Consider the following 15,304-nt stretch of genomic DNA (forward strand, 5'->3'; position numbering starts at 1 on the left):
ATATGTTGATATGTAATAAAACTTAAGATTCAAGCACTGAGAACTAGTGTGTGCTATTTAGATACTGATACAATATACTCCTCTTAACAACTACATGAAAATGCATTTTTGGTTTCACCACTTTAATCAGCACAAGCATGTCAAGTTGAAACATATTCACCTTTCAGGGGATGAACCACATTACCTTGCATTTCATATATCCCAGTCTTTTGATCCCATGGGCATATATATGTTCAGGGTTTCTAATCATCCCCTTCGATTTATGCTTTCATTCAAGAGGGTGCGTAGCTTCACATAAATAGATCAAATCAAGTGTTACAGCAAGTCATAGCATGGAATTATGGCTTCACTTAACAAAATTTAATTTTCAAACAGTTACAAAATAATTGACAATAAATATGTCATATAGAAAGAGGGAGAGAGTTTTAAAATGCAATCATCTTTCCATCAGCAAGGCAGGTTCTTTCAAGACACAAGACGTGAAGTTCAACCTGGTTAAGAATATCCTCCTCTTTTACCATTGTTAACCAGATGTGAAGGATGTACAATTCCACTGCTACAAAGATATCATCCGTCATGGCATTAAAAATGCAAATTCTACTAGCCTGATTATTCATTCTGCTCATCTGAAATAATCCTGTGCCTACTGGGAGGTTCCTCTAAACTCTCCATCATTCTTTTCCAAACCATTTTACCACAATACAACAATGTCACGGCAGCTGAGCCTAATATTAGGGGTACTCCAGCAATGCAGCCACCAGGTATAAGATTCACCAGTGTCTGTGATCAATTCCAAAGGGGTAAGAAACTCTCCAAATACGCAACACTAACATTAATGAAATCCACTGAGAGTAAAAGAAAACTTTAGATGGAAAGATAGAGCAAAAGGCCATTTGGGTATCGATATAAATTGCTTACCAGCATTGCTGCAACTAGATGGACTGTGGGCACAAATATCTGGTGTACTTTCTTTCCTTCATCATATCCATTGAATGCAATGACCATGGAGAATGTGTGGATGATAAGAAATCCAAGAGATATCAGCGCTGTGGAACAAAGCATCAGTTATGCACATAGCATGGCACATAAACATATGCTCAAAAATTAAAATAGGAAGTATCTCCCAAAGACAACATCAAAATGCAAAAAAAATAAAATAACAGATAATTTAGTGACCAGACTAGAAAAGATTATAAAAAACCAGACACATGGGGTAATACTCTAAAGATAAACATTAATGGTGAATCAAAAGAATGAATAACCGTGGAGGTGCCAGGTATTGAGAATCATTTAGGAATTCAAAAGAAGGGGTATACTTCTGCTATGTCGACATGGGGAGATGCTCAAAGTTCAAACAACCTGTTGGAGGTTCAAGGCAGTTGAGGTTCAAGGCAGTTCAAGGCAGTTGAGGTGGCCATTAACTTAAGAGGTCTTAATATAGCAGTAAGATAAAGGCATTCTAAACTTCTGTTGAGCCTTAAAACTCCAAAAAATTCAAAATCTCAAATTAACTGGTCTCTTGAAGCCAAACTTGAAACAATAAAAGCAACCAAAAGAGGTGTTTGAAGGTATCGGATTTGCGCATGTCAGCTAAGTAACAAGTTTGCTGCTAAGTTGACAAAAATTACAATCCAATCGACATGGGGCACATGTTGGCAAGCCCAAGTCAAAGGTGGGTTTTCCAGCAGCACAAATAAGAATTATTTACAGCACTAATTCAGCCAGAAGAGGACACAGCTGCTGTGGATCCTGAGTTATATCTTTATTCATAATGCCAATTAGGATTTCTAATAATGAAAAGATAAGGCATGGGAAAGTTGCACAAGACCAGAAAATGGGATTTCAGAATAAACCAGGAAATAGCTTATGACTCAGTAACAAGATCATGTCCCCACTGTGTGCTGCATATCCCTGTCAGACACGTGGAATCTCTGGACACGCCCCTCCTGACTATCAGACATGGGTCCCACATGCGTCAGACATCAGTCCGCACATCTGCCGATGTGTCCAACACACAGGGCAGAAAAATGTGTGGAAAAGCCAAGACTTTGCAGACAACGAAAAGCTCAAGATTTCGTGTGTTCATTGTTACCACTCAATCTAGCAGGGGTCATAAGAGGGGTCCCAAAGGGACTACTACTATACCAAGTGACAACAATGGGACAAGGACCCACTATCAGTTCAGTTGATGTCCCCTGTTCTTTACGGACTTCCACTGATGGGAGGCGTCCCGGTATGAAGGAAATCGCAAGGGGGGATAAGTCAATGATAAGATATGTCGTGATTCGCCCATTCGCAGGACAGGCTCAAATAAGGGTTTGCTTGCTTTAGAAGCAAGGTAAAGGGGCTCTCTAGAAAGGTTAATTTGGGAAGTCAAGACCCAAGTAAAGATTGATCAATATGATGGCTATGCCTAGATCAAGGCTTCCCAAGAGGAGGAGAATGATCTCTATTGTAGATTTTTAAGATATTTTGTCATATAAAGAATGGGACCATAAAGAGACCAAGGAGGTCCAAGCAATGCCTAGGGTTTTGGGATGATCATCAACAACAAGACTAGGCCGAGCAAGGATGAGAGGAAGGGGTCAAGAGAAATTAACTTCCTTTGAGTTTTCAAGCACAATAAACCCTTTGGAATGTCGCTAAGCTAAGGACACCTAGATCAAAACTATTTTAAGACTAGGGCTTGATGTTTCTCTAAAACCAACTAGGGGAATGTTTTTGAATTCAGAGAGCAAGGAGAGGAGACACCAACACAGTCCTCCTCCAACTCGCACCTCAAATGGATAGCTCTAAGGGAAATCATTTGATGCCCTAGCTAGGCCATCTAGGGTTAGGGCAAAAAAACTGTGGAAAAGAGGAAAATTTAGGGTGATCACCAAGGTTTGAGACCAATGCTTAGCCAATTGTGGAGAATGCAATCACAATAAATTTAATTTTAAGATTCCTGCTCTAACAAGGAGTCCTTTTGCAACTTCGCTAACCCTAGAGAGGCAGCAATTAGGCCATAAGAGGAATTTATACTTCGCTTCACAAATTGATGTAGTTTCAAGTTGAAAGATATACAACCCACCCCTAGGAATAGTTCGATCTTCTTGCCAAGATGAGTAACATATGCAACGAGCCAAGATTACAAGTGTTTCATGAATTTCGCATTAATAATTAGGGCACAAGCATAATCAAAGCATAGCATTCCATACATTAGACATAAAACATCAAAAAATTCGCATAAAAGAGTACTTACATGACAAAAAGATTATATCCATCCATCATATTTGCAACAATGAAGCTCCAAGATAAGATAACAATTATCCAAACATCAAAATGCATCAATAAAACTCCAATTCGTCCATCAATAGCAAGTCCGAGTTCTTTTCTCCAAAGAGATACAAATCCAAGTGATGATCAATGAATGGGAGTGCCTCTCTCATATTTATACAATCCTCTAAGGGATTCGAATAGCCTAATTTAGCCTAATGATGCCCCTAGAATAAAATAATGTGTAAAATAACATTACTTTAGTGACAAACCCACCAAATAGCTCCAAAACATGAATAATTAACCTCTCAAGAGGGCCGAAATGATAGAATAGTAGCTAGTAGGGCCATTGGAAGGCCAAATGAAGTCCCTCATGTGCCATAATGAATAGGAGGGCTCCAATAATAGTGGCAAAAGGGTGGCCCCTTAATCTCCAAGCACTGTGGTGCAGCCAAGTGGTTGTGGGGGCACAGAGAACATTCTCATGGGTCTCCAATTGAATCGAACAAGCATGTGCTCCATCTGTAAGGGGTGGAATAATGATGCAAGCCCTCCCTTGTGTCCCTACGTGACACAAAACCCCATCTGGGCCCTGGATATTTTGCCAAGTGTGTGGTGCAAGTGTCTAGCCAACTGGGCAAATCTGGTCCAAGTGCATCATCATCATCGAATAACTAGGACATGAGCAAGCAATAAGTGGTGTTGAAGGATCCCATGGCATGGCTATCTGCTCTCTGCTATAGTGGAGGCCAATGGCTCTCAACGCCCACCATACAAGTGCCATTAAGACCCTTTGAAAGGCTTGGATCCTGTATAGCGAGACCAAACCCCAAGATGAAGACCCACCTGCAATCTTATATAAGATCCAATGTGTCTCCTTGCCTTCCAGTACAATAATCCATTAGTGAAATTGAGCAAATGAGCTTACAAATCATGGAACCAAGTGGGCACTTCATAGTGGCACGCCCTTCCATAATGGGCTTTAGAATGTACAGGTATCTCCAGGTTCAAGAGGGAGGTTAATCAAGGATCCTATTAGGTCGTTTCAACCTCTAAGGGAGTGACATGTCCATGGTACATCCGTTACATGGTAGGTGTCACATGAAATAATGATAGATCGGAGTGCGGTAGTAGGGTAAGGCTCCAAACCACATGTCATGGTATAAGGGTAGCTATAATGAGGGAAACCCACACATGGGAGTATAGATATGGGAGGGAGCAATCATGGTACATGAGTTACCCCAACCTTTGTTTTTCCACCCTTCTTCATATGCCTTTTGCTTTTTATTGATTTTTCTTTTATCTAGTTGCTCGGGGCTCCAGGGAATGAGAGCAAAATGTGAATGATACAGCAATGGATACCCCCTTAGTTTAGGGCAATTCATCGCCCACCAAGGGTTGGGACAATCATGGATTCCTTAATGATGCAGGGGGCTCACACAAGGGTGATGGCCATAATGATACGGGTAGAGATCATGCTTGGCTTTTGCCCACGTGCTAGACTTCTATGTCCCGTACATCTTGTTGGAAATACTGAGAGGGTGGTGAATCAGTATTTTCTTTCAATTGTTATTATTACCAGTTAGATTCTTCACAATTTAATCAGAAATGTATAAGTATAATTTTATTGAGTATAAAAGAATAAATACAATATAAATATGTTCCCAAGCTCCAACTTGGTTTTGATGAGGCTCCGACCTCTAGGGCTTCGACCCTATCTATCCAAGGCACCAACCTTGAGTTTAGGAGCACCAACTCCAAGGACACCAATCATGTTGTTGTTTAGTATAGAGAATATAAAATATACATACTTGATTGTCAAGGGGCTCTTGACTTGTTTCAACATCAGTTGTACTTCATTTGTTTGCTTTGTCCATCACTGTTGTACGGGATGACACCTTGAGTTACTGGTTGCTACTTACTGCCTCTGTCCAAGTTATCACTGTATGCATTTTTCATTAGAAACTGAAAGAATCCTTCACTGTTTGTTCTCACTTCCTTCACCTTGTGAATATTCAAAATACTTCACTGCATAAAAGTACTTTGCAGGGGTGAGACTCTATCCCACTGCAGAGACCTGAGAAGCTCAACTATGGAAGTTTGAAATTACTGCCACGTTATAGAGACCAAACAATTGTGCCAACCTTTACTCAACGCAGCTATGACAGAGACCAAAATTGTGCCAAACTTTATTCAACGCAGCTATAACAAAGACCGAGGACCTGCAGACCTGTGCAAATGAGAAAGTCTTTTTTTTCGGCTATCCGAGAAGGTGTTATCTTCCAGTTGTTCACGAGATGTGAACAGATTTCGTTGTCTTTTCTGAGTTATCCGCTTAGAATCTGCTCCGAGTTTCTTATTCTGTTTGTAATCTGCTCCGAGTTTTTTTTATTCCGTCTGTAATCCACTCCGAGTTTTCTTGTGCCATCCTCCAAAAACAAATCATATATATATACAAATCGTGATTTTTATGTAGCCGACTTGTTGCTGCAATGGAGCCAACATATGTTTTTTTGATGAATTCAATATATAATCTGTAATGGTGGATAACTGCTGACGACGTTGTGTGGAGACCATAACTAATGTCGTAGTGTTGGATGTGGGGATTGCCAATGTGATTTAAACACCAAGATATGGTTGACCAAGACCGCTAAGATGAGGGGACCACTGAGGTGATATAACTGGTCGATAAATTCGATGCTAAGATGACGACCATATTTATTTATGTGAGACTAAGTTTAATATAGAGTTTTATTATATATGTTATATCATATAAATAATATATATATTTATTTTTGACAAACATATATAAAGGTATATATATGCCAAAATATTATTATATTATATATATGATTGTCATATATAAACTGCAACACAACCAATTATCTTATATGCCAATATGGTTGTCATATTTTAGGACTTTGTTATCAATAAAGGGTTTGTCATTACATTGTTAAATGTCTAGGGTTTCATAATGTTCGTTAGGCATCAAGGGTTTGCAAGATAACACTCCTAGGGTTTGTAATTAGGTTAGGGCAACATCATGTATCGCAAGAACATTTGCAGCAAGAATATTTTCCATCTCGGCCAATGCCATATTGACATCAATGACAACAAGAATATTTTCCATCTCGACCAATGCCATATTGACATCAATGACAACCTAGATTAACAATCTCCCCCTTTGTCATTGATGGCAATATTCTTGCTCTTCCAACATTCTCTCCCCCTTTGACATCAATGGCAAACGGGGTGCCCAAGTATTCCCTTTGTCAAGCTGCTTCTTTACAAAAGTAGTTCTTCATAGGTATGTTACTCCCCTTGTCGAACTGCTCCCCCTGTCATGTGGCATCTTTAAGAATTAGCTTAATGTGATGCTAGAGCAATAACCCCCATCTTTTAGCGAAGATGTTCAAATGCTTCCCGAGGAAGAGGTTTGGTGAAAATATCTACAATCTGCTCCTTAGCATTGATATACTCTAACTTGATGTTTTGTTCAGCCACCTGTTCACGGAGAAAATGATACTTGATTGGTATATGTTTGGTCTTTGAGTGCATCACAAGATTTTCACCGAGACTGATAGCATTTGTGTTATCACAATAGATGGTGATTGGCTTATTGGTATCTATGTTGACATCCTTCAAAGCTTCCTTCATCCATAGTATTTGAGTACAACAATCCGCAGTAGCTATATACTCGGCTTCAACTATAGATAGTGATATGGACGTTTGTTTTTTGCTAAGCCAAGATACTAGACAATCTCCCAAGGAGAATGCATTTCCACTAGTACTTTTTCGATCATCGACACTTTCGGCCCAATCAGCATCGGTCTATGCAGTCACAGTAAGAGTTGAGCTCTCAGGGTACGAAAGACCAAAACCAGGAGTTCCTTTTAAGTATCTGAGAATTCTTTTTACAACCAACAAATGGGATTGTTTAGGATCTTATTGAAATCTTCCCACCATTCCTACTACTTGCATAATGTCAAGTCTTGTAGCAGTTAAGTATAGGAGGGCTCCAATTATTGACCTGTAATGAGTTGCATCTACCAGAGGAGAGTCATCATCTTTGCTTAATTTGCAATCTGTGGTCATAGGTGTGCTCATGGGTGCAGCGTCTTCCATTCCATATCTTTTAAGCATGTCTTTAAGATATTTTGCTTGATATATGAACATGCATGTTGTGGTTTGAGACACTTGTAAGGAAGTAAGATAACTCTCCTATCATCGACATTTCGAACTCTTTTGACATATTTTGAGCAAACTCATGGCTTATCTCATCATTATTGCTAGCAAAAAACAAATCATCAACATAGACAAGGGTGACTAGTAACTTATCCTCAAACATCTTCATGTAGAGATTACTTCCTGCCACCCCCTTCTTGAAGCTTTGTTGTTGTAGATAGTGATCCAATCTTGCGTACCAAGCTCTAGGAGCTTGTTTCAACCCAAATAATGCCTTTTCAACTTACAAAAAATGTCTTTTCCTTCTGCTAGATTAAACCCTTATGGTTGCTCCATGTAGACTTCTTCCTTGAGTTCCCCATTCAAAAATGCTGATTTTACGTCCATTTGATAGACTTTGAATCCTTTTGAGCAAGAAAATGCCGAGAACATCCTTGTAGCTTCCTTACGAGCTACCGATGCAAAGGTTTCTTCAAAGTCGATTCCTTCAATTTGTGAATAACCTTTACAAACAAGTCTTGCCTTATTTCTGATGATTTGTCCATCTTCATTCATTTTGTTTTTGAACACCCACTTGGTTCCAATTATATTTTTATCCTTTGGACGAGGTACTAGCTCCCATGTCTCATTCTTCTCGATTTGAGACATTTCTTCTCGATTTGAGACATTTCTTCTTAAAGGAATCAATTCTGGGCATATCTATGTATATACTGAAGTAGCCTACGTAGTCACTTGAGAAGCTGAATTGGACAGTGAAGTAATAAGACGACCTTTGGAGCCATATTTGTGGTTGTCAAGGGTATTCATATGAAGGACAAATCCATTTGTCAAACCATATCAGTGGTTTTGGAAGCCCTAATCAGAGGGTCATTCTTAGTACTCAAAACAACATTCAATAATCATTTCTCTTTTATACTTTCTGGTAAGCAGTGAGACCTAGGAGCTACGGGCAGTAAATGAATACAAGGATAAATCTTTGTCTGAAGACCTATTGTGAATTCCTGTAGCAAATAAGTCTTGTAGCTGTCAGTAATAAAAGTAGCGTATTGTCTCTGTCTTGAAATTCTGAAGCAAGAAGAGCAACAGTCACACTATTTCTTAAAGGAACACTTGGAGAAGCAGGTCCTATCAGAAGAGCTGTTATATCCCTGTTTGAAGACTCATTGGAAGGAAGTCTTGAAGATGGCAGAGGATCAATAAAGATTGCAGTGCCTTTGTAAAGAAACCATGGCATCCTAAAGTGCAGGCCACTACAGGTATGTAACCATGAGGTATGTATGGCATATTTTTGTTAAGGGTCCAACATGTATTATAGTAGGGTTGATTGATTGTATAGGGTTTGTTAAAATTGTTGACACTAGTAAAACCATAGTCATAGATATGCCCAGAATTGCTTCCTTTAAGAAGAAATGTCTCAAATCGAGAGGGCATAAATAAGGTGCCTTTGACCTAACTATGAAAATGGTGATTCCTGAAGAAGACTCAAGATTAGTAAATTTTTTGAAGGAAAATCAAAAACCACTTAATGGGATTTGGAAAACAATCTGTCATTGGATAGAAAAGCCATCAAAACCCTCGAAGATTGCAGACTTGCACATGTGCAAAGTTTGGCGAATCAACTGACCAATTCATTAGGAAAGTTGGCAACGTCCACAAAAGGCAGTTTTTCCACCTCTATTCTAGGCATCTGAGAAAGAGGTGTTGTGATTGGGTGCTTATTTCCCACCTCCTCTTTTTCCTCACTCTTTCTTCTGAGGATGGGACATTCCCCGGAATTAAAGGGCACGTGCTCTACAATAGATTGGGTTGGTGGCAGGATCAGTTGAGCATATAACCAAGTAAGGGGAATGCAGGCAGATTATTTCACCATCTTCAAGCTTTTCATCTTCTCATTTATCATCTAACATAGCAGGATTTTATTCAAAGCAGAAGGATCAAGCCACCATGGTTTAAGTTTCCATTTTCTCATTCTCTTCTTCCCAATCCAGCTGATCTGGATTCAATCATTATATTGTTTGTCATCCATCTCAATGCATTTGGAGTGGAAAAAGAGGAGGTATCAACTCACGGGACCGTTTTTACTGGTGGCACCCAGTTTGGCAAAACGGGGTCTGAAACCTTCCAAGAGCATTTTGAGGCATCAAACGACGTTTTTGGAGGTAAAACTTTGTCGTTTTAACACCACACCATTTTACGTTATTCTACACTCAAAGATATTTCCAATGGCACAACAAGCACGTCAATCGGAGTCTGTATGCAAAAGTTATGCCACTCAAAATTTGACCTTCCTATTTTCACACCTATAGTTTGGGAGGATGTCACGCCAGCGCCCATTATTCATGGAAAAGGGGCTAGCCACATGATTATGATGTAAAAGACTCTAGAAGAGTCTATATTGTAACTCTAGTTAAGAGTTGATGTAGTCAAAATTAACCACTAGTAGGCTATCAGGTTGTGTTATAACCGGGCCACTGGGATGAAGAGGCATTCCATTCTTTCGAGAGCATTCTGTTCCAGAGCTAAGCTAAGATAGCTAAGAGAGATAGAAGGTAGAGCACACACAGAGGATTTGTGCACTGTAGCAGCCCACGGGCCACAAACATTACTTCTTTGTACCTACAGCCATATTTCCAAACAAAGAAAGAGAGTGAAGCGGCCTCACCTTCCAACTAGGTTTTCTCCCAAAAGGGTTTCCCAGAGAGCATATATCTTGTGTCTTATGTGTGTGTGTGTGTTTATTTTGTCGTTCTCTACTTTTCTTTATAATTTTGATTCACATGCATGCACTAATTATAGTTAAGTTTACAGATATTAAAGTTTAATAAAACTGTAATAGTGTAAAATCTCAAATTTTTAATATAATATTATCATATTTGTTGTGACAAATTGTCCAGTGGAATATCCAAGGCATTTTACAGATCACCACCGCAAGCATCGCTGACTAAAGGAGAAGGGTAAGACCTCAAGAGAGAACAACAGAAGTGGCAGAAGAAAATATGATGACGCTTTCCAGTGAAAGGAATGTTTGAGTTCATTAGAGCAACAGGGACATTGCGCCATATCATTGGACCCTGTCTCTCAGATGCCCATGAGAACTCAAGCCAATGTGGACAAGTTGCAAATCGTTGTACATACAAATTTGAGAGAAGGATCAGAGAAGTTGACCACCAAATACGCAACCAAAATTTGAAGAGAAAATGGTAACCCTGCTCAAGAAACTGGCAAGCACTAGTTAAAGTTGTAGACAAACACAGGTAGGAGGATGAAGCCCTTAAGCAAAAAGTATTTGGTGAACTACATGATAAAGCATGAATACCCAATATACTAGGAAGAAGAAACAACCTTGGACTAGAAGAAAAAATGCTCCTCAGGTTTTTAGATCTCTGCCTTACCCTCTGACAAGGTAGTGTGAGTTTTATCATACCTTCTGCTTCTTACCGATTAAACTAGCAGGGGGTCGTAGAGGGGCACTTGCTAGGTCAAGAGCAACAATGAAGCTAAAGCCCACTATCACCACAGCTAAAGCTTCCTACTCTTTACGAACTTTCACTGATGGGAGGAGACCTGGTATGTAGAGAACCACTTATAAAGGATAGATCAACTAAGTGGGTGTGAAGTGATCTCGAGACCCCTTTCCTAGACGAAGCTCAAGAATAAAACTTGCATGCTTCTTAAGCAAGGTACAAAGCTTTCGAGGAGAAGGTGACGAGGATTTAAGGGCTAGGTTTCAGGAGTGTGAATTGTAAAGGAGCTTCCAAAGCCCTAAAATCCTTGTTGAATTTGGTTTCGCAAGTGGTTTTTGAAGAATTGACTTCTCAAAGGTATGGGACCACACGGGACCAAGTGGACCCAGGTTAGGTCAAAGGAAACAAGTTTAGCAACCAATGATAGACTTGACCTAAACAAGGACAAGAAAGGGACCAAAGAATTGAGTTTCAGTTGAAGGTGCAAAATGATCCCTATGAGGAACTAGCATAGGAAACTTAGGGCAAAAACCAATCTCGAGGCTAGGGCTTGGGATATCTCACAACCCCACTGTCGGAATTTCTTCAAATTTGGAGGAGGCCTAGGAGAGACACTAGCGCAGTTGAGGCCAAGAGATCGAAGTTTTTCTATGGGTGGTATGTCCTGAAAATGATGCCCTAGGAGTCCTAATGTGGATAGACCTAGAATAAAGGAGAGGTGAAGATGAATGTTTCTTTAAGTGATCACTTTATGGTAGACCAGTGCCTAATCCATTGGGGAGATTGGAGTCAAGAAGAATATGAAGATAGACTTCATTTCTAGGTCAAGGAGGCCTTAAGATCAACTTCGCTTGTCATTAGGGCAAAGGAGAGTGACCTTAAAAGCTTTTATACTTTGTTTTGCAAGGTGAAGTGGCTTGTCAAGATAAATTCAACCATAGAATTATCCCTAGGAGAATTTGTTCAACATACATGGCCCATACATAGAGATATGCTATATAAAAACATAATTCCACAATTTTGTAGTAAATGCATGCAGCAACTAGCCCTAGTATAGTGAAAATCTCATTATCAATGCATGTGACAAAGTAAAAGAATAATAGCATTAAATTTGCACTTACATGTAAGAGAATATATCCAACCACCAATAAACTTGCCAATCATGAAGCTCCAAGATAAAAAAAGACAATCCATACATCAAAATTCATCCATGATCGAAAATTTCATCCACTAAGAAGGAATAGCAAAAATCTCAAGAGAGATACAAGTCCAAACCAAGTGATGATGAGAAATGAACTCTCATCATTTGTATTTATACTCTCCTAATGAGTTCGATTTACCTATTTGAGCTTACATTAGCCCTTAAAATAAAAATAATGTGAAAATAACTAACTTTTGACAACAACCCCACCAAGCTAGCTCATAAACAAAATAACAAGTCTCTCAAGAGGTCGAATGATCAATAACCCATGTTGTTGGGCTCTCTAAGAAGCTTGGTGAAGTCTATAAGTGCCATAATGATAAATGGGACTTCCAAAAGTAATGGACAAGGGGTTGGCCCCTTGTTCTCCACATAATAAACTTGTGGTGCTCCCAATGGGTGTAAGGTCACACAAGTGACCTCATGGGTCTCCAAGTAAGTCGAAAATGCCTACAAGCCATTTGTAAGGGTTCATATGATTGTGTAAGCGATGCCACATCAACATACAAGTCCTGGGTCATCTGCCAAGTGCTTGGTACAACTATGGGGCTGGTTGAGCAAAGGTGAACCAGGTGCATCTTCCTCGTCCAAAACGTGAATCTCGAGCAATCTTTGAACATCTCTGGGGATCCATGGAGTGTTGTCTACTATTGTGGAGGCCCATGGCTCTCAACACACACCCTACATGTGCCAATGTAGGCCTTTAGAGGGTTAGGACCCCATACAGAGAGACCGGACCCAAAGTGGAGACCATCTGCAATCCTGCATAAGATCCAATGTGTCCCTAGCCTTCCATTACAACAAGTCATCAAGGAAATCGAGTAAAAAAGCTTACAAACCATGGACAATAGGTGGGAACTTCATAATGGTCGTGCCCTTCCATAATGGGCTTTGGCATGTGCTAATATCTCCAAGCTCCAAATGGGTTTAACCAAGTATCCTATTAGGTGGTTTCTACTTCTAAAGGGGATAATATCTCCAAGGTACATCCTTTAAAGGTTGGTGGCATGTGATAAAGGAATGAATGGAGTAGGGAATGAAATGGGCAGCCTTGGGCCACATGCTGGGGTACAAGGGTAGCTAATAAAAGGGAAACTCACACTTGGGTATATAATGTATAGGAGGGAGCAATCGTGGTACATGAGGTGCCTCGGCCTTGATTTTTCCACCCTTATTTATATGCCCTTTGCCTTTTATGATTTTTCCTTAATTGATTGCTCGAGGCTCAAGGGGTAAGAGCATGATGTGTGAGATAGAGCAGTGGATACCCCCTTTCAAGTAGGGTGGTTCTCTCTGCTGAACTATTGAAGAATATAAGAAGAATTGATAAAGGGTTTCCTCACATTGGGGTTTGTCCCTGGCTGGTGCCATCTTGTGTCCTCTTGTCTTGGCTAGTCTTATGTTGTTTATGTTTATGTTTTATCTGCACTTTACTATCATGTTGATGTGATTGCTAATCTGAATATTGACATTGGGATAATATGAAAAATTGAAGTAAATTGCGCTAAGCATAGAACATACCTAAATTTAACATGGTATCAAAGCTGAGGTGAAGACAAAGCCCAAGCAAGAGTTAAAGAGCAATCACCGAAGACGGTTGGACTAGGTCAAAGGCTCAATGGGTTCCTCATCCCACTTCCCGATTGAATTGGAAGAGCAAGAAGTGTTGGATTACATGAAGGGTAAAATCCTTGAGCCTCCATCAAATGCACCAACTACTCCAATTATCAAGTACACCAAGGGTGAAGTCGAAGCAAAGAAGATTATCAGAGATTCCACTGACAAGCGTCTAGTGGCCTACCTAAAGGTCACTTCAATGGAAAGTCCGAATCTAAGGGTGGAAGGAAGGGCAGGTGCCTTGCTTGTAATAAGTTTGGCCATTATGTGAGGGAGTGTCCAAATAGAAGGGACACATCACATGATGATGATCACAATCATTCCAGGGGCAACTTCAATGATCGAAGGAATGACAGGTACAATGGCAAAGGAAAAAGGAATGCAGGACATCAAGGAAATGTCAGACTCTCCAAAAAAGCAAGGAACTCCAAGTATGAAGAATCAAATGTTGTTTCTGATAAGCAAAAGAAGTATTATCTTATGTCAGCCCTCTCCGCTACCTCTCCTCCAGACTCTTTGGGAAATTGGCTTATTGATAGTGGTGCTTCAAGGCACTTCACCATATACAAGGAAGCACTCTCTAATCTGATAAAGGAGGAGACAAACTTGGAGATTATCCTTGGAGATGATGCCACCTATCCCGTAAAGGGTGTAAGAAATGTTACTCTTCAATTGGACCAGGGTAACTCAATTCATTTACAAGATGTTCTTTATGTACCTGATCTCAAGAAGAACCTGGTGTCCATTTTGGCAATGGAGGACAAAGGTTACAATGTGGCATTCATCAATGGAAAGGTATGTGTTTGGAAAAAGAATTTTAAAGATGGTTTTACTCTTGGTTTCAGGGTTGGCACTTTTTTTATCAAGTTGTAGGAAGTCCAATGGGGACCATGTCATGTGATGCATCTCTTCAATGGCATCGAAGGTCTGCCCATCTTCATTGTAAGGCCCTACCCGATGTAAGATGGATGGTGACAGGGATGCTTGAATTCAAAGAAGAGCATGAAGGTACATGTCCGAGATGTACCAAAGGAAATCTTACAAGGGGACCATTCCCCTCATGTAATAGCAAGACCACAGATGTGGAACAACCCAAGGGGTTTGAGATTCATGATCGGGAATCTCATGTATGCAGGTTGAAGAAAGCTCTCTATGATTTAAAGAAAGCACCCCGAGCTTGGAATGAGAGGATTGATAGCTATCTAATGAAGCTGAGATTCACTAGGAGTGAAGCTGATCCAAACCATTGCTTTAAGGTTGTGGATGATAGACCTCTCATACTGGTGCTTTATATGGATGACCTCTTTTTGATAGGTAAAGACTCTCTCATTTGCAAAAGTAAGAGGGAGTTGGATTCTGAATTTGGAACAGTGAATTGCATGCCCATGACTACCTCGATGGAGCTTAACTTTAAGAAGTTATGCGGTAGTGTTGCCGGACCTAATTTGGGAAATGCCTTTTGAGTTTTGTCAACTCATACTAGCATTGATGTTCTTGGTGAACTCTCGTCCGGATATTTGTTTTGCAGTTAGCATGTTGAGCCAACATATGGTTGAGCCTCATCTCTCTCATTGGATTG

At 40.0% G+C, this 15,304-nt stretch overlaps 1 protein-coding gene across 1 annotated transcript in view; it reads right to left on the reverse strand.

Moving 5' to 3' along the window:
- Positions 1–230: 230 nt before the first annotated feature.
- LOC149154054 (gamma-secretase subunit APH1-like protein) overlaps positions 231–15,304 on the reverse strand; it is a 140,282-nt gene continuing 125,208 nt past the window's right edge. The window contains exons 5-6 of the mRNA XM_089440562.1: positions 919–1,046; positions 231–780 (exon numbers count right to left, since the gene is read on the reverse strand). Of these exons, the coding sequence (XP_089296688.1) occupies positions 610–780; positions 919–1,046 (299 nt within the window). The 3' untranslated portion in view covers positions 231–609. The remainder of the gene's footprint in view (positions 781–918; positions 1,047–15,304) is intronic.

The sequence above is a fragment of the Pinus tabuliformis genome, chromosome 9 (genome assembly GCF_031772625.1).
Source record: "Pinus tabuliformis cultivar Carrire ecotype Pingquan chromosome 9, CPIR1, whole genome shotgun sequence".
NCBI classification, from domain to species: Eukaryota; Viridiplantae; Streptophyta; class Pinopsida; order Pinales; family Pinaceae; genus Pinus; species Pinus tabuliformis.